Here is a 27,125-nt window from a genome sequence, read left to right as displayed (position 1 = left end):
ATTTTCTGATTTACCGAGCGCATTTGTCAAATTTCACTGAAGTTCAACAAAAAAACTAAAAAAATAGCTCAACCTTGTAAAATCAACAACTAATTCGTCTGAACTTCAAATCAAGTGAAACAAAATTAGTTGGTTTCCTTGTAATATAATCTACATGATAAAAATATTTATAATCATAAAATGTTGAATATTTTCTGTGAGAAAATATAATTGCCAAACCTAGTTAAATGCATATTTCATTCTTTGCTGATCCAAAAATCATGAAACTAATTTTGTTAGTCTTCTTACATGATCCTATGTCTTTTAAAAATAGATGAACTCATCAAATAGTTATTGTAACATGCAGGATTATGTAAATATGTTGCAATTAGATTAATTCATAACTAACCTATCACATCTCCAAAATGAGTGCAACCACTTTTATTAGTTACTTATACTATGATTTATGTTTAAAAAACAATGGTAGATATGAAATTACAGTGTTGTTTCTTAACATATTCACTTTATGCTTGTAAACTTTATAAAAATTATAGAGAAACTAATAAAACTCTAAATGAAGTGGAACAAATATTAAAGATCATCTTAAGATACGCCATATACAAGAAAAATATGTGTTTGAATGGTAAGCTTTTCCTTAACATGATGGGCCAAATCATCATGTTCATACAACCCATTTCAGTATTTTTTTTCCAAACCTCCTCCATATAAAATATGATGCAAACGACATTATTTTTGAATTTTTTTCATAAAGGTCTTAGAATTGTCTCTAGAATTTTTAAGATTTTTTGTGATTTTTTATTTTTTGAATTTTTTTATTTCAAATTCGAAAAGCGGTCAAATTCAAAATTCGGTGCGGACCGAATTGACCAGTTTTCGTGAATATCAAGCGGATTTCGACGATTTTTTGAACCCTATAATAGACATGTCCTTTCATCATATTCATTCAATATGTATAAATATGTAAATACCCTATAAATCAATACAAGAGTTTTTATTCCCTCTATTTCTTTGTCTCTCTACACTTACTTAACAATACGTTATCATACACTTGCTCTTACACCGCTAATTAGCCACAAGGAATAACAGAGACTCTTCGACCTCAAACACAAACAAGAATCGAGATTCTGTTGCTTCAACACCAGAAAGATTCACATGGTTTCTTTGGAGGATATGGCATCCTTCTTCTTCCCATTAACCATGGTTGCGACGACGATGCATCTGCATCGCCCATGGTCATGACACTGGCCATTAAATCAACGCCAACATCGACATCCCCGTGGTGTACGTCTTCTTCGCCGCCATGCACCCACGCCCATGGCACCCTCAATCCCGACAGCTCTCCTCAGCCAGGTAAGTGACATGACACCCACCGCAGAATAGGCACCCTCACCCAGAGTGGCAGCCATGCCCGTCTCTAGGCTGACAACCCACTCATCTAAATTTTGTAATTAAGTTTATTTCTTGCAAAATTTACATTCTAACACCTTAATTAAGCCCGATGTGCTCACACGCCCAGAGCACTTAATTCAAGTAGAATTACATGCAAAATTATTTGCAGTGATTACCTCATTTAATATTTGAGAAACACAAGGTAGTGGAAACAATACATCTCTTGCATATTTGTATATTATGTTCCCACATGGTGACTACTTTTAATGTCCTCTTCCAAATATTATACTTAACATATAATAAGGTAACAGGAATATAAGTATCTACTGAAATATGTCAGATTATGCTTCCTACTAATATGAGATCTACACTAATTCTGGTGACTATATTCAACATGTTAGCTACATAATTGAGATCCACACTATATAATTCAAGATTCATCTTGACATTACAAATTTTGCATCATATTACAACATTACCATAATGAATTTTAATTTACTCACGGTAAATTAATCAAATTCATGTATGACACAATGGCTGGCAAAGAGTTGCATGAACTCACGCTTGATGGTTATAATTATCCAACATAGGCAATGGACGATCATGTTACCATTTCACAGAAAAACATGGGTTTTCCGGTAATTGCAGCGTCGTCCATTTAAATAGTGTTGCATGTCTAGTACATTTATTATTTAAGACCTTTAAGATAAATTGCAATGCACAATATTTACCTCATGTAAATATTCATTTTAGACCCATGTTATCAGAAATTGCATCGTGATATGTACTATTGCACTAACTTGAGTTTATCACATATAAATTCACATTCTAGACCCTATGGTTTGTGAAATTCTGTTGTGTTCTATGTGTATGCTTTCTTGCATTTTCAATAACATGCATTTTTATTTTCAGACCATCAGGTCATCAGAATCAAACTTATATTATATTAGTGATACCAATGTTGTGCAATATTCTATGAATGTGCAATTTTAGTACACGTTTCATTTCATGATTGCAGTTAATTGCAATTCAAAAGATTCTACATTCATGTATTATTTAAGCCTTATGTGCTTAAATCAACAACCAACTTAAATACAAAAATATTTAATGTAATTTTCTCCTTTAATATTAGGATAACACAAGAAAGTGGAGACTAAGACATCTATTGCCACTATACCAAACTATGCCTATAGCAGTGAGTCTCTCACCCACTACTATGAGTCTGCATCATGTTCTCCCGAAATGGTGTCAACCTTCAACGTGATCACTCAATATTCCTACTAGCATAACAGAAGGCAGTGGAGACTAAGGCATCTATTGCGACTATGTCATATTCAGACTATGCCTATATTAGCGAGTTTCTCATCACTATTGTAAGGTCTATACTATTTGGTGTCTACCTTCAATGTGTTAACTCACCGCTACATTATCGGAGTATTGAGTAAGGGGATTGTCGGAGTATTGAGTAAGGGGATATCCTAACTAACGGACCCCACGAGGAATATACTGATCAACGGGGGATATTTTCTGAACCTTGGCCACCACGCGACCAGGTCTAAACTCGTATGACCAGCGTAAGGCTTGTGCGACCAGCCTCCTTGCGATATTATGAGATCCTGCGACCATCCCTTGCTGGTCGCGAGGCTGGTCCATACCTAACCCATCTAATCGTATTTATTGCTATCTACTCAAGTGTTTTCCTTCCGTATGCACCCATCCATTGAATAAAGTGATGATCGACACAGTTGGGCACTGCCCCGTCTACGAATGGGGCCTTGTGGGCTGGCGCAACACCGTACGATTGACAAGATAGGGTCTTCAAAACGACTAGGCAAGTGGACGATTTTGCAGGAAGACTTGCGGGGCGCAGAGACAGGATGGATTGGAAGATGATCTTACGGCGCACGGCAATAGGACAGGTCTTGCGGCTAGGGGAGACAAGTGTGGAGGCATTCCACGGTTGGGACAAGCACTCAAAGCTCTCAGGGCAAGTTGGGCTCACCCGGTTCTCTAGGATATCATCCAAGAGTAGAATGTCTAGCTAGGCATGGGTCTGCTAATCGAGGCCCACTTGTAATTTCTCCATCTCTTTGGTATATAAAGAGAGGAGGACTCAGTTTGTAAAGGTAGGATCGGTAACCGGTTCACAAGCACTCATAACAAAATACACACGACGTAGGACTGTTATCCATTGTGAAGCCTGAACCTGGATAACCCCGGTGTTTTTGAGTCCAACATACACATACCGACGAAAGCACACATTAAGCATTGTTCATGCGCCCTTCGACCGGTGCACCCCAGAATCATTGTCAGGGATTAACCCTCGACAATTGACGCGCCAGATAGGGGGCACGTTTTTGTGTTTTGGTAGGTGTTAGAGATCAGATTGGGCTACCCATGGACGGATCCATGGTAACCGCCGAGTCCCGTTCCGAGGACCCTAGTTACCGCGAAGCATTCGTTATGGGGTACAACCCAAATGAGTCAAGTGTGCTCTAGTAATGGGGCACCGAACTGGAGTCTGAAGGCTCCGAGGCTCAATGAGAGGTTTGCATGATATTTCATACAACGGGGGGCAGCGGAGGCTCCCATGTTCCGGGGGCTAGCGATGATCCCCAAGCCACACGTCTAGAGGGGAACAAGACCAGAGCCAGACACAGGGATGCTTTGACACAGCCCCAATCACCACAGCGTCGTTGGGAGGAGCTGCCACAGAAGACGCGGTCTTTGACGGCATCGTCACTAAGTCCATCACGCCACACAAATGTTGAGGGCTCCCCCCTCTCGATATGTCACCACTCCGCACTCGGTAGCTCGATTATGAGGCCATGACGCCTGCACAGAATTTGCAGACCATGCGAATGCTTCTTAGCCACCCGCCGGTAGTAGTACTGGAGGGTTCGCTAGTGGCGCTATGGTTGTGTGATCTCGCCTCCCTGGTTGAGAGCGTCCGATGCCAAACTATGGTGACAAACACCACATCCGTCACCAGGATTAGTGAGGGTCGCGATTGCACATAATCGCAACATGATCCACGACAGGAAAGATCCTGTCCTCCCTCAGCAACGGAGAACGCTCGGAGACCCCCGCTGCATCAAGATAGCCAACCATCTAACCTGCATAACTCTCTGCGCCAACACGACCTTCACGACATTATTCATAGCCAGGTGACCACCCGAGCACAGGAGGACCGCACTCTGTGAGAGTAGCAAAAGGGCAAACAGCCCTACCACTCGCCTCTCCCATGTAGGGAGACGTTAGATTCCTCCATCCTGTCCCTTGGACTGTGTGACCATCGTCTTTCTCCACGAGCACATGCTGTTGCCCATAAACGGGTGACTCCCTATTACGGGACAGAGTGCAACACCCTATCAGCCTGACAGCGAGAGGTGCGCTGATGGGATAAGTTTCAACCGGTCCTAGCCGAAAAATATGATGGCTCGACTAACCTCGAGGAGTTCCTGCAAATCTACACAACCATGGTGCAGGCCATGGGGGGCCACGAGAAAGTCATGGTCAACTACTTCCTGACCACCTTGACCGGTTCAGCCCAGTCCTGGCTTATGAACCTTCCCCGTGAGTCGGTTCACTCTTGAAAGGATCTATGAGATCAATTTATCGCCAACTTCTAGGGGACCTATGCCAGACCCAGGGTCGAGGATGACCTGTACCAAGTTAGGCATCGACAAGGTGAGTCATTAAGAGACTTCATTCGACACTTCACCGAGTGCTGAAATGCCATTCCAAGGATCATGGGTGAATCTGTGGTCATCGCTTTCAAGAGAGGGGTCAGAGACCAAAAGATAGTCAAGAAGCTGGCCGCCAAGGTAATTCGAAGCACTACCAAGCTCTTTGAGCTCGCTGACAAGTGCGCACAGGCCACTGAGGCCTGAGAGCGTTAGATTGATGCTAGATCACGGCCGATCTTCGACCAGCCCACCCCCGCTAAAGGGGTCGGACGGAAGGAGAAGAGGAAGAACAAATGGAAGGAAGGACCGTACGATGTCATGGCGGTCAAGCAGACTGGCCAACCGCACCATTGCTTCGAGGAAAAGGAGGAGACGAAGGGCCGTGGCTACTGATCGATCCACCACACTGATGCCCATGACCTGATCGAGTGTAAGGTCGTACGGGGGATCATCAACAAAGAGCTTGGAGAGCGTAAATCCAGGCCCGACGAGGATGAGGTCAACCCTGACCAGTCAGCACTGGGGTACCAGCAAGTCGATCACATGGTCCATCATATCTTCAGGAGCACCGCAACGTACTCCTCAAACAGGGAATATAACTCGGTGGCTCAGGAGGTGTGGGCGACCACGCTGGATCCAAGCCCATGTCTAAAGTGGTTAGAAGTGCCCCTTACGTTCTGTTAGGCTGACCACCCCACGAGTGTCAAGTGACCTGGTCGTTACCCTATTGTGGTCGAACCCACCGTGCAAAACATCTGTTTGGGTCGTGTGCTAGTCGATGGAGGGAGCTCCATCAACCTCCTTTTCGTCGATGCACTGGACACCCTGCAAATCCCAAGAAGCATGTTGAAATTGTCTCCCCTTATTTGGAATTACCCCAGGCTCCTCGGCTAAGCCCTTGGGATAGGTCAAACTGCTCGTCACTTTCAGCTCATTGAGTAACTTCAAGACTGCAAAAGTCTTGTTTGATGTAGTGGACTTTGGGACTGCCTATAAAGCGATCTTGGGGCGACCGACGATAGCTCAGTTCATAGTTGTCACCCACTATGTGTACCAGTGATCAAGATCCCTGGTCCGACCAGGGCTATCAACATCTTTGGCAATGCAAAGATGGCCTTGCACTGCGATATGAGGAGCCTTGACATGGTCCCGGGTCGCAGCTGAAGAATGCTACACCTAGTGGCCGCCCGACGAAGGTTCATGTCGCCACCAGCCAAGACGAGTGGCTCAAGGCAATACGCCTTGATGACTGTGACCCAACCAAGACGGTTCAGATTGGGGCCAACCTAGCCCTCAAATAGGAACTCACGCTCACCACTTTCCTCCGAGCGAACAAAGATGTCTTTTCATAGAGTCCATCTGATATGCTCGGAGTCCCCAGTGACATGATCGAGCACAAGTTGTCAATACGACCTGATGCGCAACCAGTCAAGCAAAAAGTGCATCGGTTTGCAGCCGACCGAAAGGAAGCACTTCATGAGGAGATCGATAAGCTCATAGAAGTAGGCTTCGTCCGAGAAATATAGTACCCAGAGTGGCTGGCTAACTCAGTCATGATCCGAAAACACAATGGTAAGTGGAGTATGTGTGTTGATTTCACCGACCTCAACAAGGCGTGCCCAAAAAATCTCTTTCCTCTACCCCAGATCGACCAGCTTGTCGACTCAACCACCGACAACAATCTCCTAAGCTTCTTGGATGCATGTTCGGGGTACCACCAGATCAGCATGTATTGGGAAGATGAGGAGAAGAGTGCCTTTGTAACACCCTTCGAAGTCTTTTGCTATGTAGAAATTCCTTTTGGTTTAAAAAGCGCCGGTGCCACTTACTAGCGCTGTATTTAGCTCATTCTTTAACCACAACTCAGTAGAAACATCGAGATGTACGTGGATGATGTGGTCGTGAAGAGTAGAACCAAGGATGATCTGGTCGTGGACCTCCAAGAAACGTTTGAAACCTTCAGAAGTACTGCATGAAGCTGAACCTAGATAAGTGCATGTTTGGAAACCCATCGGGGAAGTTGCTTAGATTACTCATTTCCAGTTGAGGAATAGAGGCAAACCTTGACAAGATTAGAGCCATCGACTAGATGAAGTTCCCGACCAGGCTAAAAGAAGTCCATAAACTAACAAGATGTGTGGCAATATTGAGTAGGTTCATCTCAAGATTGGAAGAGAGTGGGCTGCTGCTCTTCAAGCTCATGAAGAGGAGAGACCACTTTCGATGGACACCGAAGCGGAAACGACCCTACAAGATATAAAAAGATACCTCTCATCCTCTCCTGTACTGACCGCACCTCGACCAGACAAGGAGCTCTTGCTCTATGTTGCAGCCACCTCATAGGTCACGAGCGCGGTACTGGTCATCGAGCGAGAACATCTTCAGCGACCAGTGTCTATGTTAGTGAGGTCCTACATGACACGAAGGCTTGGTACCCACAGGCTCAGAAACTGCTATACACCATTATGATAGCTTCTCGCAAGCTCAAATACTACTTCCAGACCCACAAAATCAAGGTAATCTACTCACTCCTGATCAGAGATATTCTCCATGATAGGGATGCGGCAGAAAGAATGGCAAAGTGGGTAGTAGAACTCAAGGAGTTCGATCTCCAGTTTGTCCCCCAAACAACTATCAATTCCTAGGCACTGGTCGATTTTGTGGCCAAGTGATCATCTTTTGAGCCCGAGCATGTACAACGACTAGAGGCAAATGAGCACTAGACCTTGCACTTCGACGGATCGTTCATGCTAAAGGGAGCGGGGGCTGGAGTAGTCCTGGCCTCACCAACTAGTGATATACTCAGGTACATAGTTCAATTATATTTTCTAACCACTAATAATATTGCAGAATACGAGGGCCTTTTGTTTGGAATACGGCCAGCCTCTGCACTTGGGATTAAATGCCTGTTAGCGATGGGGGACTCGCAACTGGTTGTTAACCAAGTGCATAAGGATTGGTCAGAATATTTTCATTCATGGAAAGGATTGGTTACATACAGGACATTTACATCTAGTCGGACTATCCTGTTACATGCATGTTCTTTCCCTCCTGACTCATATGGCCGACGCAAAGTTGGTAAAAAGGTTCTGCCTGACTCTTGTAAGGCGTGGGGATCCACTAGCTCCAAGAGTCCAGAGGTATGTGGACCCCTACTTACCCTTAAATGAGTCAAGGAACCTCTTATACTCTTCCCTAGGGCGGTAGTTGCTCACCCAGGGAATTGGACGATGGCCTGCGTAGGGGCCAGGCAGGATGGTCGGCGCGGAGACCCTGCTGGAGCTGTTGTCTGGCGCCAGCGAACTCACCAGACCTTTTTTTTGCTCCTCCTCTACCTTCTCCTCTTCTTCGATCTCCTTCTACAGAAGGTCCTAGTCGATCTCCTCCTCGTCGTCGGAGATATCTATAACCTCCCCCGGGGCGACCACTCGGACCGATGATCAGACGGAAACGGCAGGAGGAGGCCCTCTCTACAGCGAGGCGAGCACGAGGGTGGCCAGCTCCAACCCTGCGAGTAGGTCCTTGAGTTGTCTGCCCTTGGGGGCACCACCGCCAGCGGAGCTGGGGTCGGAGGTGGCTCGGAGCTTGTAAAATCCTCTAAACCCATCAACCTTCCCGCCGAAGGATGGGAGGAGGATGCCATAATCTTCAGGGAGAATTGTCTTCTTGCTTAGTAAAAGGCATCGATGGGTGGCACCCTAGGTGAACTACTTTTATAGCCCAGCCAACCATTGGATCACGTATGGGGTAGAAGGCGGAAACATCATGGAAAACGTACCCGTGATCCTACCATTTACTACCCAGGGGACTCATGGCCATGCCCAGGTCAAACTCGTGCACGTGTGGCGGCACCAGGGCACCAACACTCTAGTTTTTTTATACACATTCGATCATAGACAACTCACCCCAGTAAGTACTGAGGAATCCCAACTGATGTGACATCCAAACCTCTCGAAGTCCAAAGGGGCACGCATGAGGAACCGAAAGCCCCTCGGGCCCGGCAACATTCAATGCCTCTCTCTCTTCCTCTCAGGATGCTTAACCTCCCCACGTGACGTGAACTTCAGAGTCAAACTCTAAAAGCTAAATGGCGTCGGCCACAACTCTCTGGGTGGGAGTGGTGCGATCAAACCTGACCATGGCCAGATGGGAGCTTAGGGGCTACTGTCAGAGTATTAAGTAAGGGGGTTGTTGGAGTATTAAGTAAGGGGGCTTCCTAGCTAATAGGCCCTATGAGGGATATGCCAACCAACGGGGGATATTTTCTAAATCGTGGCCCATTGCGCAACCTGGTCCAAGCTCGCATGACCAGTGCAAGGCTTGCGTGACCAGCCCTTGTTGGTCATGGGTTGGTCCTTATCTAACCCATCTAATCGTATTTATTGCTATCTACTCAAGTGTTTTCCTTCTCAGGCACCCATCTAGTGAACAAAGTCATCCCCGACGTGGTTGGGCATTGCCCCGTCCTGTAGCATTAAATGCTACAGATGGGGCCTTACGAGCCAGTAGAGCACCACACGACTGACAAGATAGGGTCTGCAAAATGACTAAGCAAGTGGATGGTTGTGCAGGTAGACTCGCGGGACGCAGGGACAGGACGGGTTGGCAGACGATCTTACGGTACACGATAATGGGATTGGTCGGGCGGCCAGGGGAGGCAGGTGTGGAGGTGTTTCATGGTTGGAACAGGCACTCAAAGCTCTCAGGGCAAGTTGCGCTCACCCAGTTCTCTAGGATATGATCTAAGAGTAGAATATCTAGCTAGGCATGGGTCTGCTAATCGGGGTCCACTTGTAAGTTATCCCTCTCTCTGGTATATAAAGAGAGGAGGACCTAGTTTGTAAAGGGAGGATCGGTAGCCGATTCACAAGCACTCATAACAAAATACATAGGATGCATGGTTGTTATCGTTCAGGAGGCCTGAAACTGGATAACCCCGATGTTTTTGAGTTTAACACACACATCAACGAACGAACACCTTAAGCATTGTTCATGCGCCATTCGACCAATACACCCCAGAATCATTGTCAGGGATTAACCCTTGACATACATAATGATAGTGACTATATCTTGGCAGGGACTATCGTTCACCCTCGATATTAGCAGCGATTTTATTGCCTATCCAATATGAGGTCTACATTAATTGTAATTCAAGACCCATCTTAACTTTACAAAATTTTGCATATGTCAATTTAAGACTCATCTTGAATTTAAAATTATTTAAACCTCAATTTTGCTCAAATAAATAACAAATGTGCAACATATTTTGGTAAATACCTTCTATCATTTATTACATGGAGCCTATGTTTTTGGCAATGATTCACACATCACCTATTCTCTTAGGAATGGAGTCCAAAAACATTAGCAGTGTTGTTTATAGAAGTGCTCATATATAATCAAGTATCATTTTGACTCTAAAATATTGCACAATCATTCTACTCAATCTACTCTCATAGTAAATTCAATGAATACATAATCACCTCATGTAGTACATGGCTAACATTTCTGAATTTTCTGAACTTGCATTGGATATGACTGATTATCCCATATGGGGGTTCGTGGCTTCAATGTCATCATAGCAAAACCACAATCCAAATGCTCAGTCATTCCTAAAATTGCTACACATGTAACTTTACATTTTTGTTGCATCTCCTTTACTTAGATTTCTAAAAATTTGAGTATTCAACGTAGCAAGATTCACCTATTATTTGCAACTCTTTCAATGAGTGATAAACAAAGAACGTATTACAACCCAAAACATAAGCAGATGCTCACTCATTCGTTTATCAGGATTTCATGTTCATGGCAGTTTACAATTCTACTGGTCATATGACAAGCAAAAACCTATTGGACCCAACAGAGGTAAAAACTATTTTAAGAATAATGACCATAATATCAAATTCTCAAGCATTTGGTTAAGTTATACCTCTAACCCATTGAAGGCCAGCAAATTCATGGGAATTAATTGAAGCTCACTTCAAGAAACTAGACCTCTAAAAAGTCTCCATATTATTCCTAGAAATATCATTAGCCCAATATTGTACTACTACATGTAGTACATTGACAATCATCAAATAATATCATATACCTCAGATATGATATTCATATTATATATGAGTTAATTCATATTGAATTCATGTACCATTGCATCCATTAATACAATATCAATGGCGACTACATCCTCATGTGGGTACTCCAATGTTAATCATTGATGCATCCATGTATCCAGGTTCAACATATAACCAACTCTATTTTCAATATATCCATATATATGATTTCAATATCGAAACCCAATACCGAGACCTATTATGAAAATATGTTCTCAACATAGTACAACGGTATGAAAACTAAGTATCTCATAAAACTTCTTCATTATATATGGGATGTATCATATATACATCATTCCCGTATCACATATTGCGTATAAAATAATTTTTCAATTTGGATCAAATCAAGACTTGGCATGATTGCCTTCGTCATTCTACATTAGAGATGATGAAAAAAATTATTAACAATTCTATTGGTCACAACATCAATTCCAAAATCTTCATATTTATGTGCACCACATGTATCACATGAAATTTAATTTTAAGACTCTCTTACCTTAAAATTCATAATGCGTCACCTAATTTCTTGAACCTTCAATAACATATATGTGACTCTATTCAACAATTTTATAGACCATCTAAATACTCTACAATGCTGATTAGTGTATCTACAAAATAGCCATACATTTGTCCCTTATACATAAGACACCACACTTATGCCAAACTTATTGCTCAAATAATTAAAATTAGAGAAAATTATCCTGGACGTAGTATCAAATCCATTCATATGGAATAGTTTGGTCTGGACACTACATCATTAAGTATCTTATGTCGATACTCATAATGGTCCATCTAAATCTCTCATCAAGATAATCAAATCATTTGCATGATTAACCATAGAAAAGCAATTTGCCAACATCTTGTTGCTGACATGCGACCTTACACACTGCATAGTTAATCTAAATTCATCCAACTGCAATCATACGTATCCTTCCGTTGTAGTTAGTACATAAAAATTTGGTATCAGCCAAGTATTTCACATATACGAATCGGTAACATTTTGCACGTACCGATATGACCATCGTACAACATACATCAAAAGAGCATTGGAGATACATATGAGGTATAATTATCCGTCAATCATATAATACCTTGAATCTCTCACAAGAGACTTATTCATTGCTCGTATACTCATAATATTTTGAGGATAATTCCTGGTATTATGAGGAGATTAAAACCATAAAGAATGCCAGAAATTAGAAGAGAAAGTTACACACATTTATATTCGGTCCTTATATCTACATACCAGATATTTGAATATTTATTCATAACATCTTGTATTTGTAACATATTACAAATAATCTGTCAGACGCGTTTATTTGTCATAAAGGTGTCATCAAATCTGATTCCCACTATTAATATACCATAAAGAGAAGAGGTACCTAACAAAACCACTCAACTCCCAAATTAAAATAAAATGGGGAGAAATATGATCACAATGGATACAACTTCTTGTAAGCATTATGGGAAACAAGGGGAGAATATCCTCCAAGATAGTAAATGTAAATCAATATCAAGTTGATAGTTACCATATGGATATTCACTATCTAAAGCTTATGAATGTTCTACATCCAAAAGCTCAGTACAAATCTGTACATAAATTCAGGCGCTGGGTCATTGGAGCTCTGTAACTCCATTATTTTAGGAAATACACGGAGTTAAACGGGATAATACTTCCACAAACTACATTGATCCCATAGAATCAATCAATATAAAGACTATAAATTGTTAACATATCTTTCTCCTCAAAATCGTCATACACCTTCAATTAGATCCAAACCAAAAGTCCTGGGTAGAGTGTTTCAGTACTCAAATTGGTCAAACTAAATGTGGTAATTAAGCAGAATTGCTTTCGCTTAACAACACAATGTCTTTCCTACAGAAGCAAAATGAATTTTTATTTCATAAAATGATGAAATAGCGAGGCTTGTAGCACAAGGATTCACACAGAGACCCGACATCAATTAAGATGCTACATACCCTATGATATATGTCGAAAGTACGTTCCCATATTTAATATCATTGACAGATCAAATGAATTGGATAGATTCGGACATATAAGTCTCTAATGGACTTCATATTCTGAATCTAAATACAAATTTGCACACCTTAAGTCGCTCCATGACTTCGAGTAGTTAAGTTGATTGTGATACAACTAACTAAATGAGTTTCTTCCACAAAAGGGTTACTCCAATCACGATAATTGTATATATGTGTTCATAATAAAATCTCAATTAGATTTCTTATTATCTCCAACCACATACGAGAAAGCATGCAATCATCTTAAAACGAAATTTGAGATGAATGATTTGGGTAAACCAAATTTCGCATAAGTCCACAACTTAAGCATATTCCTTCAGGAATATTTATCCATCAGTTAACCAATATCCAAATGATATTGGATAATCATATCCATCAAATCACTTATGGTCATTCAATCACTAAATATGAATCAAGATCCATTCATACATTGGTTGACGATATTGAACCTAAAGTTCTACTATATCTTAGTGTCATCAAAGCACTAATGTATATTGCAAATCGTAATAGGCCCGATATTACATTTGTAGATAACTTCCTAGCTCAAAATAGCATAGCTCCAACAACGCTATTAGGCAAGAGTTAAAGAGGATATCATCAGATATCTTTATAGCGCCATAGATCTTGGTTCATTCTATCAGGAAAACCAAGATATAACAATCAATATATGTTGTATCATTTTCTTCTTATTTTTTCTACTATATTTTAAAGGAGTTTTAATGGCATGTCACCATATTATATTTCTCCTCAAGTTTTTCTACATGATCTTTAGATGAGTTTTTACGTGATATATATATATATGACCAAATTTATTAAGAAGGAGTGTTGCGAATAAACACTTCTAGTAAACAGACACCCTTTGAGTGTTTAACCATATGATCAATTACACTATAAACTACTAAGGGTTATGTTCATTAAAAATGATATCTCCTCAATAGACATCCTTTTATCATGTTCATGCAATATGTATAAATATATAAACACCCCATAAATCAATAACAAAAGTTTTTATTCCCTCAACATTTTTTTATCTCTACCATTACTTGATGATAGTTACATTTGTAGTTAATTAAGCATAATATGCTACCTTTGTAATTACGCAATTGCACACAGCAGTCAGCTATTTTTGTTTTTGATTTCAGTCAGATTTGAGGCCGCCGGATCTGCTATGTGATTCGTGCTGCGCCTTGGGCCTGGTCTCACTTCATGGGCCTAAATTTGTACATATCTTGGGCTTCTTTTCTTGGCTGGCATGAGCTTTTTTCTTTTCAGGATTTGTACAATTTCGTTTTTACTTTTGGCAGCTGCAAGTGAGTGCCGTCGCAAACTATCAAGAGATACCAAGAAGCTTTCCATACGGGTATCAAAAAGCTTTCAGAGGAACCAAACAAGAAAAACAGAGCTTGGCACCAAAATATCTGGTAAATGCAGTTTCACCGTGTTTGGTCTTGACCAGCACAAACAATTTTTAGGAAACCACTAAACTAACAACAAATGTTCAGTGATAATTTATACAATTGGAAGTATCTGCTTTTGCAGACTCAAATAGTGATCAGTTTCTTCAGCTACCATCCTTCTTTCAGCATCATTTTCTTCTCCAGAATATACTTGCCTTCTTTGTATTTCTGGTCTTCATTATAAGCTTTCTCCTGGGTTCAATGAGTAGGGTTCATGGTATTAACGAGGTTCAGAGAAAAGCAACACAGCATCCACAGGGAAAAAATGTTAAAAAAAGAATATCTGAATGAATATATCTGCATGTTCCAGTGTGCCTATGTGCTTGTCCCCTCGTGTTCAGTGACAATTCGACCAAACGACTCAATTGCGTATCACCCAGGATTGGTGTGGTTCACATGGCAATGTCAACTAGCAAGTACAAAGTAACAGGCAAAACTCATGCTCCTAGAGGGAAATGTTAGCACAACCACAGCCAGAGAATGACGATATCATTATAGCATAACAATTTGCTAGATTTCCTGTAAAAGGCATGCAAACCAGTATACCTGTTGACTGTTGTGCTCCTACTCATGAAAAAAATGGAAGAATAAGTTAGACATATGTTCCTAAATTGACTAAAAGTACTAGTATGAACTAGCAATTGCTGACCACTTATCTATTTATCTTGCATATTTCCAAGTTTCTTTTTTACCATCCAGGAAAAATCATTAGAATCACATGGTGGTGGAAAATTAATCTTATGTATGAGCACTCATGTACTTTAGCTATCAAGCTCAGAACTGGAGCATGTTCTTGATTAATCTCATTACAAATAAAGATCTAGAGTAACCAAAGTTTAAGCTACAGCTTGAACACTGAACATTGACTGTTTGCACCACATGATTCTCGTGAGCATAAATACTAGGGACATCACAACAAAACTCATTAACCATGAATGATTAAAATATCAAGAGGAACCTAAAAAATCATAGGACTGTAGATGAATTGACAGAGACAGATTCACTTATTGGCCTTCTACAGATGATGCAACATGATTCATCATTCATCCTCTCAACCGATATCACCACGTTATGAACTTCCAATATGAAGGTCTTACAGCAGAAAGTCAAGCCATACTTGATTCACATTTTCCCCTGACGGTTTCTCAGTTAAAGCATGCATATGTGCATATGTATTTTGTACACTAAAGAAGGCTAACCCAAAGAAGAGGTTCAAGGAAATAGAAGTACCTATAATCATGTGATATCCACGAATAAGTTTACAGAACAATTATGCACGCTTAAGTAACACAGTCTGTACCCAACAGAATTCCAATTATAGTGGACCTCTACAAGTGCTGAGATCACGCCTCAGCCTACTATGCATTATGCAAGGGAAAATGCTTATCATATATCTTGCTTCAGAACATATTTATGATATTCAAGCAATTGTTCAGTTGGAATATCAAGTCACATATGCTAAGATACACTGTTCAAATTTAACAATTTGACCTACTTGCTTGCTTTAAACAAAAATTGTAGTTTTCAAATGAATTTTACAGCAAGCAAATGAAAATTTGGTAACTTACATATCGCCAGCCAAGGCGTCGTTGGCAGCAGCTACAATAGATATCGTTCACTGTATGCAATCCAGTCATGAGATAGCGATCCTCGTTGGGACCAAGGCTCACATTCACCCTGGATGCCACATTGACCCCGGATTAGCATGTAAACAAGAATCGGCAAATATGTGCTGTTCAAATCTTCAATGACAAATTATATATGAAACACAGCTCATTCTATGATCTGGAATTATGTAATTAATAACCATGAAGGTACATGTTTGGTTCGTAGATCGAAACCAATAGCTATCTTCATAATTCATACAACATGGATTTCTTTGGAAAGTTTTGAGTGTGGATGAAATTTGGTTTACAAGTTCAATTGATTCCAGTCCTTCTACAAAACAATGCCTCTACATGTCATTCATGCTGGATGATTCGTTAGCACTTAGCACCAAAGAGCAGAAAATGTCCCAAGCATGGCTTCATGACCTTGATCAAATGGTCCTGATCAAGCTGTCTCAAGTCATATTGGACTGCCTATCTCCATTCCCAATCAAGAATGGTCTTGCCAATAATGTGAAATTTGATACACAATTTTGGCTAATTAATCTCTAGAATCATAAGTCTTCAACCTAATATTAACATTTTCTAATAATGTTGACCATAAGACCATAACAATAAGATACCATTTTGCCTAAATCCAACCACCAAGTACAAAAGATCAGGAACAAGAAACAAAATATCGATTCATGTAATTTTGTATGTTGCATAACTCATTTGATTCACATCCATGATGACTCAGGTGATCCTATAACCAAACGGACAAATAGTCCTCCCATCCATTATCGATCAAATCTAACAAACAATATCATATATCCACAATCACATTCGAGCATTCTAGCTTGATTGCACAAGGCATTATTTGATAACCATCATCCCTCTACCAATGACCAACAGGAGAATCCCTTCAGGTAACAAAGCGATTATTCGGTCAGTATTCATACAATTCGGATAGCTTAAGTTGGTGCAGCTCTAACAAGTGACAATGCGCAGCACAAGTTAACAATCCTCTCTTCGATGCACAAACTAGCTTGGGATGCCTGCAACTACAAGACACTAAGCGACCAGCCACATTGCAATCACCGCACAATCCACACCGCAACAAATCAGAGAAGGGGGGGGGGGGGGGGGCGAGGCGCCCAGCTCACACGCTCTCGAAGAGGTAGGCGCGGCCGTGGCGGCCGCGGAAGTCCTTGGATACGATGGCATCCGGCGACGCCGAGTCCACCTTGCAGAACTTGCACTTGAACACCTTGGGCCCCGGGAGCGACTCCACAAACAGCAGTCCCATCCCCCCTCGCAAAACAACCCAGCGAACCCAATCAACCAACGCCAACACCAGATTCCCCGGATCAAGCCAGCAACCCAGCCGGTGAGGCTAAATCCTCATCAAAACCCAAACTGCCCGAACGGGAGGTGGCGATCGGTCCCGATCGCCATCGGCCGGGAGGGATCGGCGGGGGGTCGGGGCGGAGACCGCGATGGGATTTGGCCGGGGAGGTGGGGGTGGGGTTGGGAAAGCGGTGGCGACGAGGAAATGAAATGGCCCCTGGATCTTTTTCGTGTGGTTTTCGTAGCCCTTTCCTCCGCCCCCGAATTTATAGAAAAGCCCGAAGGGTGGATTATGCCTGCCATGATGTTCATGGTTTGGTGCGCGGCTTTAATTTTCTCGCTCCCGTTTCGTCGTGGGCGATTGGGTGGGTGGCATGCATCGCGGTCGCGCCGTGCCGTGCCGTGAGCACGGGCGACGCGCGGTTGTAAAATTGGGGGCCGAATGGCCTGGGCGGACGGGTAACGGGCGGCGCTCTACGGTCCGTGCGGTCTCGGTCTCAATCTATTTTTTAAAACACCGCTACAACTCCCAGATACATATATATTTATATCATCATATAAACATACTTATGCTGCCGAAGAATCTCGATATTAATCTACTGACGCACTAGAAAACTGCGTTTTTAATTTGTTTTTTTACTAATTGGAATTTGTGGATCATATCTCTATTGAATTGAAGGTTGGATCAAGAGTGGCTAAGCCTCAATAGATTATGATAAGAGAAGTAGATGTGGCCCATATTAGGGATAAGAATTATATAGCTGTCTTTTTTGATGGGTTGGTGTGTGTGATATCCATACAATTATTAGTAAGGCTAGTGTAATGTATTTGAACAGACATCTAGTGTTGGGCTTGTGTGTGTTAATATTAAGTAGGGATGAAGCCAGTCTAGAACAACGTTGAGGTTTTCAACGTTGTAGGTTGAAATATTCAGTATAATAAAACAGTGATTTCTTATTGATTTACAAAAAATCGTTAGATTAACTGACCACGACAAAATAGCCTTTCTCCGCCCTGGTATTAGGCTGTTAGGCCTTCAAGCGTTTTTGCATTGGACCGGAATAGGAGCAACCTGAGACGCTGTGCTACGACACCTAACGACACGCATGTCCAGGGCCGACATGATTTGGTTGCTCATAGCAGGTCGATCGGGCCTTTTGAGTGCATGATATGTGGCTAGCACGGAAAAGCTTCGCATCTCACGTCTAGATGCTTTCCTTTAAAAAAAAGTAAGAGAAAGCTAGATGCTAAGACTCCTAAACAAACTTGGTGCTATGACTAATGTCCACATAAATCTAACAGCATAATACTAAAATATTTTCTACTTTTCTTTAATTATAATGTGGATGCATGCACTGTGTCAAAATATAGAAGGCAACAATATAACGGTGCTCTTGTTTTAATATCCTTTGCAAGGTATAATATGAAAAAATAGATGTTGCATAAGGTAGAGGCAACAACTTGAGCCAGGGATGGTGCATGGAATCTAAAACGACACATTGAGTATCTTGTTGCTACTAAGTTTGAATATGAAAGGAAAGGGTCACGAAAGAGTGATCTACGCACCCACTTCCTAGCCTAGCTTAATAGAGATTAAAGGCCCTCCACTATAATTTTCCCTTAGCTCAAGGGACCTCAAATCCTCAATGCCGAATTGTTACCATGCATAGTGGAGCTCTAGTTGGAGCTAGCCGAAGGCCATGACAGGTAGAGAAACATGACTCTAGCGGTGCGCTATGGAGCAACAAACTTCAGTTGCAAGTGAGCCACCATAGAGGGTGAGAAGGAGAACACTGGTGGCAATTGGATAAAACAGTATCAGAGAAGATAGATTTTAAGATTTACAATGATTTACGAGCGGTGAAATATATACCATATAGGTGGCTAAGCAGCAGTACTTCTAGACTTACTCTTGATCTTGGAAATGCAGATTCAATCCTACTGCCTAGAAAAGGTCTAGAACAAACAGATTGAATTATAAAATGTTTGCAATTTCTCTTACTTTGGTGAGACAGACTTCTTAAACTACTGCCTAGCTACATTCATCGAGTGTGAGTGTATGACACTTCTTTTCGAAAAAGAAAAGTGCGTGTGACACTTCTATGCTACGAGCAACTATAAGAATGCTGTGGTCAATCTTGACCAGAAAAGCATGTAAACAAATCGAGCGACACTGCTAATTCCCTCTTTTTTAGCTGCACTCGTGTAATCTGTTTAGCCTCTGAAACTCTGGCGTGTGCAGATTCCTGGATCTGACCGTTTAACCGCAGTAGAAACACACGCCAACGTCCAGCCTCAGCAATAAATCCAGGCTCCGATTTACCCTACCTGTTTTACTCTGTTCACATTCAATTCCAAGATGATGGATGGGGGGGGTACTCTGACAGGCATCCCATGCAGAATTTAACACACACATTTATCTTGGCCTCCTCCGCATTTCCAGCTTCACCGCTACTCCAACGCACGAGAAGTTTCTCAGTCACTGACCGTGGGACCATCGATGCGACGGGCCCATACTCCAGTCTCCCACGAAAAAGTAATGTCCTGGTGCCCCAAAGAGCCAACCCCGCAGGCAGCCAGGTCACGTGCCGCGGACCCCACCACCGGTTTCGTTCCGCGGTTGCTCACGCCCACGCCACGCTTGCTCCGCTTCCGGGCTTCCCCTGCAAACTCGCGTACCCAACCCCGGCAATTTCGCTCACGAGCCAGGGCAGCACGGGCAATTCATGTGTCCCAATTAATTAAGTCAAAACGAGTCGCGGTCTCCCACCCAACGCTGCCCCCGCTACCGGACGGGGCCACTTTCCCCAAACTGCCCCTCCCACCATCCCCTCCAAAACCACCACAACCCCTCTCTCTCTCGACCTCTTCATTTAGACCTCTCCACACCCCGCACCAATGGCCGATTCGCCAAACCCTAGCTCCGGGGACCTCCCCGCCGGCGTCGAGGGCTCACCGGAGAAGCGGCCCCCGGCGGATCGGCGGGTGGCGGCGCTTGCCGGCGCCGGCGCGAGGTACAAGGCGATGTCCCCCGCGCGGCTGCCGATCTCGCGCGAGCCCTGCCTCACCATCCCCGCGGGATTCAGCCCCTCCGCGCTCCTCGAGTCCCCCGTCCTCCTCACCAACTTCAAGGTGATTACTGACTCGCTGTACCTATCGCCGCGCCACTTGTGTTACAGTGGGATCTGAATTCGGGTCGGGGAAAGAGGGATTCCGATGCGCATTAGCTTTATGCTCTAGTTTATGAGACATTTTTTACCGGTGGAATTGGCTCGTGGCGTCGGAATAATGCGCTTTTAGGCGCGCTTTCGCATTTCCGGTGGTGCTATGCGGCTTCCGGAGCTCCCTTTTCGCAGGGTTCTCGGGGATATGATTGTTTTTGCTCTGTTTCTCCTTTTGGGGCGTCCCTGCGCCGTCAATTTGGTGCGGAGTGAGGGGGGGAGCTGTTGCTTGTGCGTCTGGAGGAATTATTCTGTCCTGCACACACTTGGTGGCTCGGAGAACAAATCATCAGTTGGCATTTCTCTTGTGGGGGCTTTAAAGGGCCTTATTTAAGGAAATGTCTCCTCAGCCTCGAGTGGTATTGTACTGGTCGTTTGCTAAGGGAGGGTACGCTTCCATAAAGAAAGCATCACGCTGTTGGGAGAGGGAAAGAGTGAATTTTGTAGGCTTTGATTACAGATGTCTATTTCTTACCTACTGTTTCTTGGGATTGGTTTTAGTGTCATATTTCTGGTTTTAATTCTTCTTGTTGACAATCCACAAGCTGAAATGGCCTTGCTTGGTGACCATGGGATACTTGATTACATCTTCTATGCTTTGATCCAGTTTGTTGTTTTTGTTGACGTTCTTCTCCATGTTTCCTTTTCCAACCATCAGCTGCTTGGCAAACATATTCTTAGTGCATGAAGAATGGGCGAAGTTAGCAATCATTTCACTAGTGTTTCTAAGAAACACTAATTTGGCATGGCTTAAATACTATGCTAACCATAACATAATACTTTGAACAAGATGCTGTGCAATCTGTAGGCACGAGCGTTGTTGTACACTGTCAGATGTTCAAAAGTTTGTAGAGTTTACCCTGCTTGACAAATAATCAATAAATATTTTCTATTTAGGTTGAACCCTCTCCCACAACTGGTACTCTGAACATGGCTGCGATCATCAACAAAAGCACTCACCCGGACATACTGCCTTCACCTAGGGATAAATCAGTTGGTAGTGGCCATGAAGATGGGGGTTCTCGGGATTTTGAATTCAAGCCTCATCTCAATTCATCCACACAATCAGCGGTATGGAACCATTACTGGACTGATTACTTTGTAATTCTTTAGCATCATTTCCTGAATTAAGAGCTTAAGGATTTTATTTATATGTGACATACAAAAAAGAAATGTACTTTATCTTATCTTGTATAACAGCGAAAGGAGTTTATGCATTTTTTTTATATGATACCACTAAAATATATTGAGGAAACCGTCTTGGAGCTCTGCAAAAGGAAGACAAGGTTCTGATGTACTTTACACCACTTTTAGCAGCACGAAGCTCTCAAATTATTCGAACATTATCTTATGAATATTCAGTAACATTTTTAATTGGCTTCATCTTATCATGTTAGTTAGTGGCTTTATCTTGCAATCCAGTTTATCATTTGTTTTTAGGTTCTTATATCCAAAATAAATTGTCCCTTCTATTCTATTCTAGCCCTTTGATATGCATGCTCTTTTTTTTCTTTCTAAAGTGGTGATTACCATGGAGTCATACTTTGATAACATCCTTGATTAGTTGCATAATTATCAACAAGTTGGTCCGATAATATGGAAGAATTAGGTAACTCTCAAGCTCATGGTTTTGGAGAATTGCCTTAGAGCTTGCGCTAACATGTGAGTTACAAGGAGACTGGAGACATGCCAGTGAGTGGCCAGTAGTATCTTTTAAACTAACTACATATGAGTGGTATAAACCCTAATGTTTCCCAGGATTTCAGGTCTGAATAGGTTACAGTGGGTTTGCTGTCTAAAACAAGCTGATGTATTGGAGAATGGGAAGTGTCATGTGATCCCTTTACTGAGAATAGGTTATAATACAATGACAGGACAGTTCTTGCGGTGTGAAAAGTTTGCTAGTATGCTTATTAGACATGTACAACAAGTCTCACAATTGTGAAATCAGAATACAAAGAGGAAAACCTGAAGGAATTTTGTTGGAACCCGGTATTTTCCTTACGAAATTTCGATGTCATTCCTGTGTTGCAGAACTGAAAGGAATTTAATAGTCTTCTATTTTGTCCTGAGTTGCTCTACCTAATTAGTCTACTCCTCTCACTTGCGCAGAAGTTTCTTTTATAACTGATAAATTTTGAAGAAAAAACTTGAGTGCAGATTTAGTGCGATCTGCCTATGCTGGGTCTTTGTCTTTCTTATTCTTGTTGACTTATTCTGTAAATAGTTTTGCATTGTATAACATTCTTAACGCTCTCACTTTGTACTGTAGGCTCCTGCTATCAATGATCCAAAACATCATGACACTTGTATGCAAAATCATAGCCTGAATCATACCTCATCATCTGGCAATTCGATGACAGAGAATAGATCTCTCTGTTCACGGGAGTCAACTCACACAGTGAATGTTTCATCTCCTCCAAACCAACCTGTTGCAATGGTTGGTCCGGCTGACAACATTCCTGCTGAAGTTGGTACATCAGAGTTGCACCAGATGAATAACTCTGAAAATGCTGTGCATGAGACACAGCCTGAAAATGTAGCTGAAAAATCAGCCGAGGATGGCTATAACTGGCGCAAATATGGACAGAAGCATGTCAAGGGAAGTGAAAATCCTAGAAGTTATTACAAGTGCACACATCCTAATTGTGAAGTAAAAAAACTATTGGAGCGTTCGCTTGATGGTCAAATTACTGAAGTTGTATATAAAGGGCGTCATAATCATCCTAAGCCCCAGCCTAATAGGAGGTTAGCTGCTGGTACGGTTCCTTCAAGCCAGGGTGAAGAAAGATATGATGGTGTGGCAACTGCTGAAGGTGAGTGTGCCACGGTTTTGCAAAATTATATTGGGTTCCTGTGGCTTGGAATTTCACCTTGTGCATACCCATATCTCTTCGGGTAAACGTTGTCATTTCCTTTATTTGAAAAAAACAAGTATTTCAGCTGCATAAAGGAGGAAGTAACTTACCCTTAGTCTTGCAATTTGAAGCATATCAACATCAGTGATTTAAAATGCATTGTATTTGCTTGCTCATTTGCAAGTCTTTTTCTATTACTATTCATGAATGTTTTTCTGTAGTAACAACTCAAGTTCAGAGTTCTTTGAATTGTTGAGAAGGAATGGTTTAAACCTGCAATAATCATTTGATACTAAGTTTATATATTGGGCAGTCCATGCATCAAAAGAAAGAACTTGTGGTAAAGGCTCAAAGCTGCTTTTTAATGTTTTTGTGAAATTTTGCTGGGCCTCTGAGAATTTTCTGTTAATCTGCAGACAAGCCCTCAAATGTTATTTCCAACCTCTTGAATCAAGTACATTCAGCTGGCATGATTGAGCCTGTTCCAGGTCCAGCTAGTGATGATGACATCGATGCTGGAGGTGGAAGACCCTACCCTGGGGATGATGCTAACGAGGAGGATGATTTGGATTCAAAACGCAGGTAAACATGGTTTGGACTTGGGTAAACCCTAAAGACACCCTCCTGTCAAGTGCTAATCTTATACTCCACAACTGTGCAATCAGGAAAATGGAATCTGCTGGTATTGATGCTGCTTTGATGGGTAAACCAAATCGTGAGCCCCGTGTTGTTGTACAAACTGTTAGTGAGGTTGACATCTTAGATGATGGGTATCGCTGGCGCAAGTATGGGCAGAAAGTAGTGAAAGGAAACCCCAATCCACGGTCAGTACTAATTCTGTTTATTAATTTCACCCCTATTGTGTCTTCTTCTTTTTGTGTGTATGCCATGCTAATAGAATTTGTAGCCATTATCTAATTACTATCTGGTTACGTTATTTGTATCAGAAACTAAGAAAAGTTTATATTTGGCATATATTATAGTAGCTGATCATTTGTGTACCTGTTGACTTTTGTGTCCCTTAATAAAATCTGTGGTTACTATGCTGGTTAGTTGTACTCTCTAAAAACTTCGATCCAGTGTGAAAAACTATTAGAAATATAAGTAATGGCCATGGCACAAGAAAAATTTCAACTTCACATGTAGGTGCTGAAAGGTTGAATTTGAACAAATTAGGAGGCAGATCTGATATAGATGTATGGTGGACGAAGATGCAGAAACTGCTACTTATGTCTATCGCTGATGGGTCAAATATGGATAGGGAAGCATCCCTATTAATATCTGTCCATGTTCCTTGAAGGTCCCTCAGAATTAAACTGTTGCTCTGTTGATTTGTGCTGCCATTTGGTACTATTTGTTTTTTAAAAAAACTAGGCAGATACCAGGCAATATTATTATGACAATGAGTTCTATTCCCTTGGTAAAGATCACACCTAATCACATGAATTAAAATAGTGTGAATATGTATAGAGTATAAAAGAAAAATAAATATCAGGTGCTGTACATTTCATTTGTATCATGATACAAGATTATATTGATGTATGTATATATCCTAGCCCTACAATAGTATTTCACGGAGAAAATAGAAAGTAATGTTTCATTGTACCATAAATAAAATGTGTTTTTCCTAAACATATGAAGTCAGGGCAATTGGTTGGTTGGTTGGGATATGTCTGTTTATCAAAGAGTGATCTTTGGTTCAAAACCCTGAGGGTGTATTTTGTCATATTTTGTGGCAGTTATAAAATGACTGGGGAGTGAGGTTTTAAAGAACTTGCTCTTAATCGGCTTGCCAGTAGGCATGTTGCACTTCCATTGATGTTTGGTTTGAAGCCTACAGTTGCCAAAATTTGGTGGCACTGATAAGATTTGCATGCATCTCCTTCGCTGTCCAAAATTTTGGACAGATTCCATTTTCTTACCATCCTGAGTCATTTTGGAATGCAGGAAAAGAGAGGTGTTTGGACTTTAGATACTCTACATGAGAAACATAGGAACTCTAAAGGAAAAAAAGGATTCCAATCCTATGAAATTCCTTTGTTCCAACAAAGCTAAACATCTCCTATTTGTGCACGTACAGCAAACGTGTATGCATGTCCCAGCCCTTGGTTATTTAGGAAGGATAATCTTATATTTCACTTCACTTTTTGAATGGGTGGATGTGCTCCATATTTGGATAAGCAGATATGTTTTCGGGGTGATGCATTTTTTCTTTGACTAAGGGATGACACATATTAGGCAGTGCATCCATTTTTTAATATTTTATTTTTTGAGATTGGCAGTGCATTCATATGTGATGTATTCACTTCTGTTCTTGATTGCAGGAGTTACTATAAGTGCACACACACAGGATGCCCTGTCAGGAAGCATGTTGAGAGAGCATCGCACGACCCAAAGTCTGTGATAACAACATATGAAGGAAAACATAACCATGAAGTCCCTGCTTCCAGGAATGCAAGCCATGAGATGTCCACAGCTCCCATGAAGACTACTGTGCATCCTATTAATAGCAATATGCCGGGCCTTAATGGCATGATGAGAGTATGTGAAGCCAGGACTTTCACCAATAAATATTCTCAAGCAGCTGAAAGCGACACTATCAGTCTTGACCTTGGTGTTGGTATGAGCCCAAACCACAGCGATGCAACAAACCAAATGCAACCTTCAGTTCCAGATCCGATGCAGTATCAAATGCAATCCATGGGTCCTGTGTATGGTAACATGGGATTTTCAGGAATGCCAATGCCAACAGTGCCTGGAAATGCACCTAGCAGTATATACGGTTCCAGAGAAGACAAAGGAAGTGAAGGATTTACTTTCAAAGCCACACCGTTGGACCGTTCAGCAAACCTATGCTACAGTAGTGCAGGTAATTTAGTGATGGGCCCATGAATGTCTCTACAGATGGTTGTACCTCCAAGAATCACATATTGCCAATGCTCTCGTCATTTCTCTTCAGAAGATGCTCAACTGTGTATCATTTACACATAACTGAACCGGAGGCGGTTGAGGCATACCTGCGGGTTGCAGCGATTGCACATGAGATCTTTTGGGGTTTGGAAGTCCTCGTTGTATGTGGCGCTGCCACCCAACATTCATTGTACAGCAAACCAGTTATGATTAATTAGATTATGAGAATTTGCTTATGTAATCATCTTTCTGTACTGGAATATGGGATAGAACAAAAGAACCATCCGGTGGCAAAGCTTTGTTGTCTACTGCATATGAACGATGCCAGTTTGATATTCATATGGAATGAAATGTCATTTGATAAGTATTTTCCTCTGGACTCACGACGCATGGTATCTTCAACTAGTCAAAGCTCGTGGGATTCCTGAATGAATTTTCTGTTGTTTTTCAGCCCCACCAGCCAAGACTTCCAAAGGAAGGGTCGGTTAAAGGGTGGATGACCTTTCTGATTGAGATCA

General features: G+C 41.8%; 2 protein-coding genes across 2 annotated transcripts; one reads left to right on the top strand and one right to left on the bottom strand.

Annotated features, from left to right (window-relative positions):
* Positions 1-14,605: 14,605 nt before the first annotated feature.
* Positions 14,606-17,932, bottom strand: LOC133891610 (putative yippee-like protein Os10g0369500). The gene is made up of 3 exons (XM_062332338.1): positions 17,435-17,932; positions 16,251-16,359; positions 14,606-14,874 (listed from the first exon to the last, which is right to left on the bottom strand). The coding sequence occupies exons 1-3, from the start codon at positions 17,575-17,577 to the stop codon at positions 14,791-14,793; spliced, it is 336 nt and encodes a 111-aa protein (XP_062188322.1). The 5' UTR covers positions 17,578-17,932; the 3' UTR covers positions 14,606-14,790.
* Positions 17,933-20,457: 2,525 nt separating this feature from the next.
* Positions 20,458-26,974, top strand: LOC133891803 (WRKY transcription factor SUSIBA2-like). Its single transcript, XM_062332560.1, has 6 exons — positions 20,458-20,750; positions 21,737-21,910; positions 23,112-23,655; positions 24,114-24,279; positions 24,363-24,521; positions 26,022-26,974. Exons 1-6 carry the CDS (start codon positions 20,517-20,519, stop codon positions 26,587-26,589), a joined length of 1,845 nt encoding a protein of 614 aa, XP_062188544.1. The 5' UTR covers positions 20,458-20,516; the 3' UTR covers positions 26,590-26,974.
* The last annotated feature ends 151 nt before the right edge of the window (positions 26,975-27,125 follow it).

Source organism: Phragmites australis, chromosome 14, assembly GCF_958298935.1.
Source record: "Phragmites australis chromosome 14, lpPhrAust1.1, whole genome shotgun sequence".
In the NCBI taxonomy this organism is placed as follows: Eukaryota; Viridiplantae; Streptophyta; class Magnoliopsida; order Poales; family Poaceae; genus Phragmites; species Phragmites australis.
Note: the sequence above shows the minus strand (reverse complement) of the source record. Positions and strands in the feature narration are given on the sequence as shown.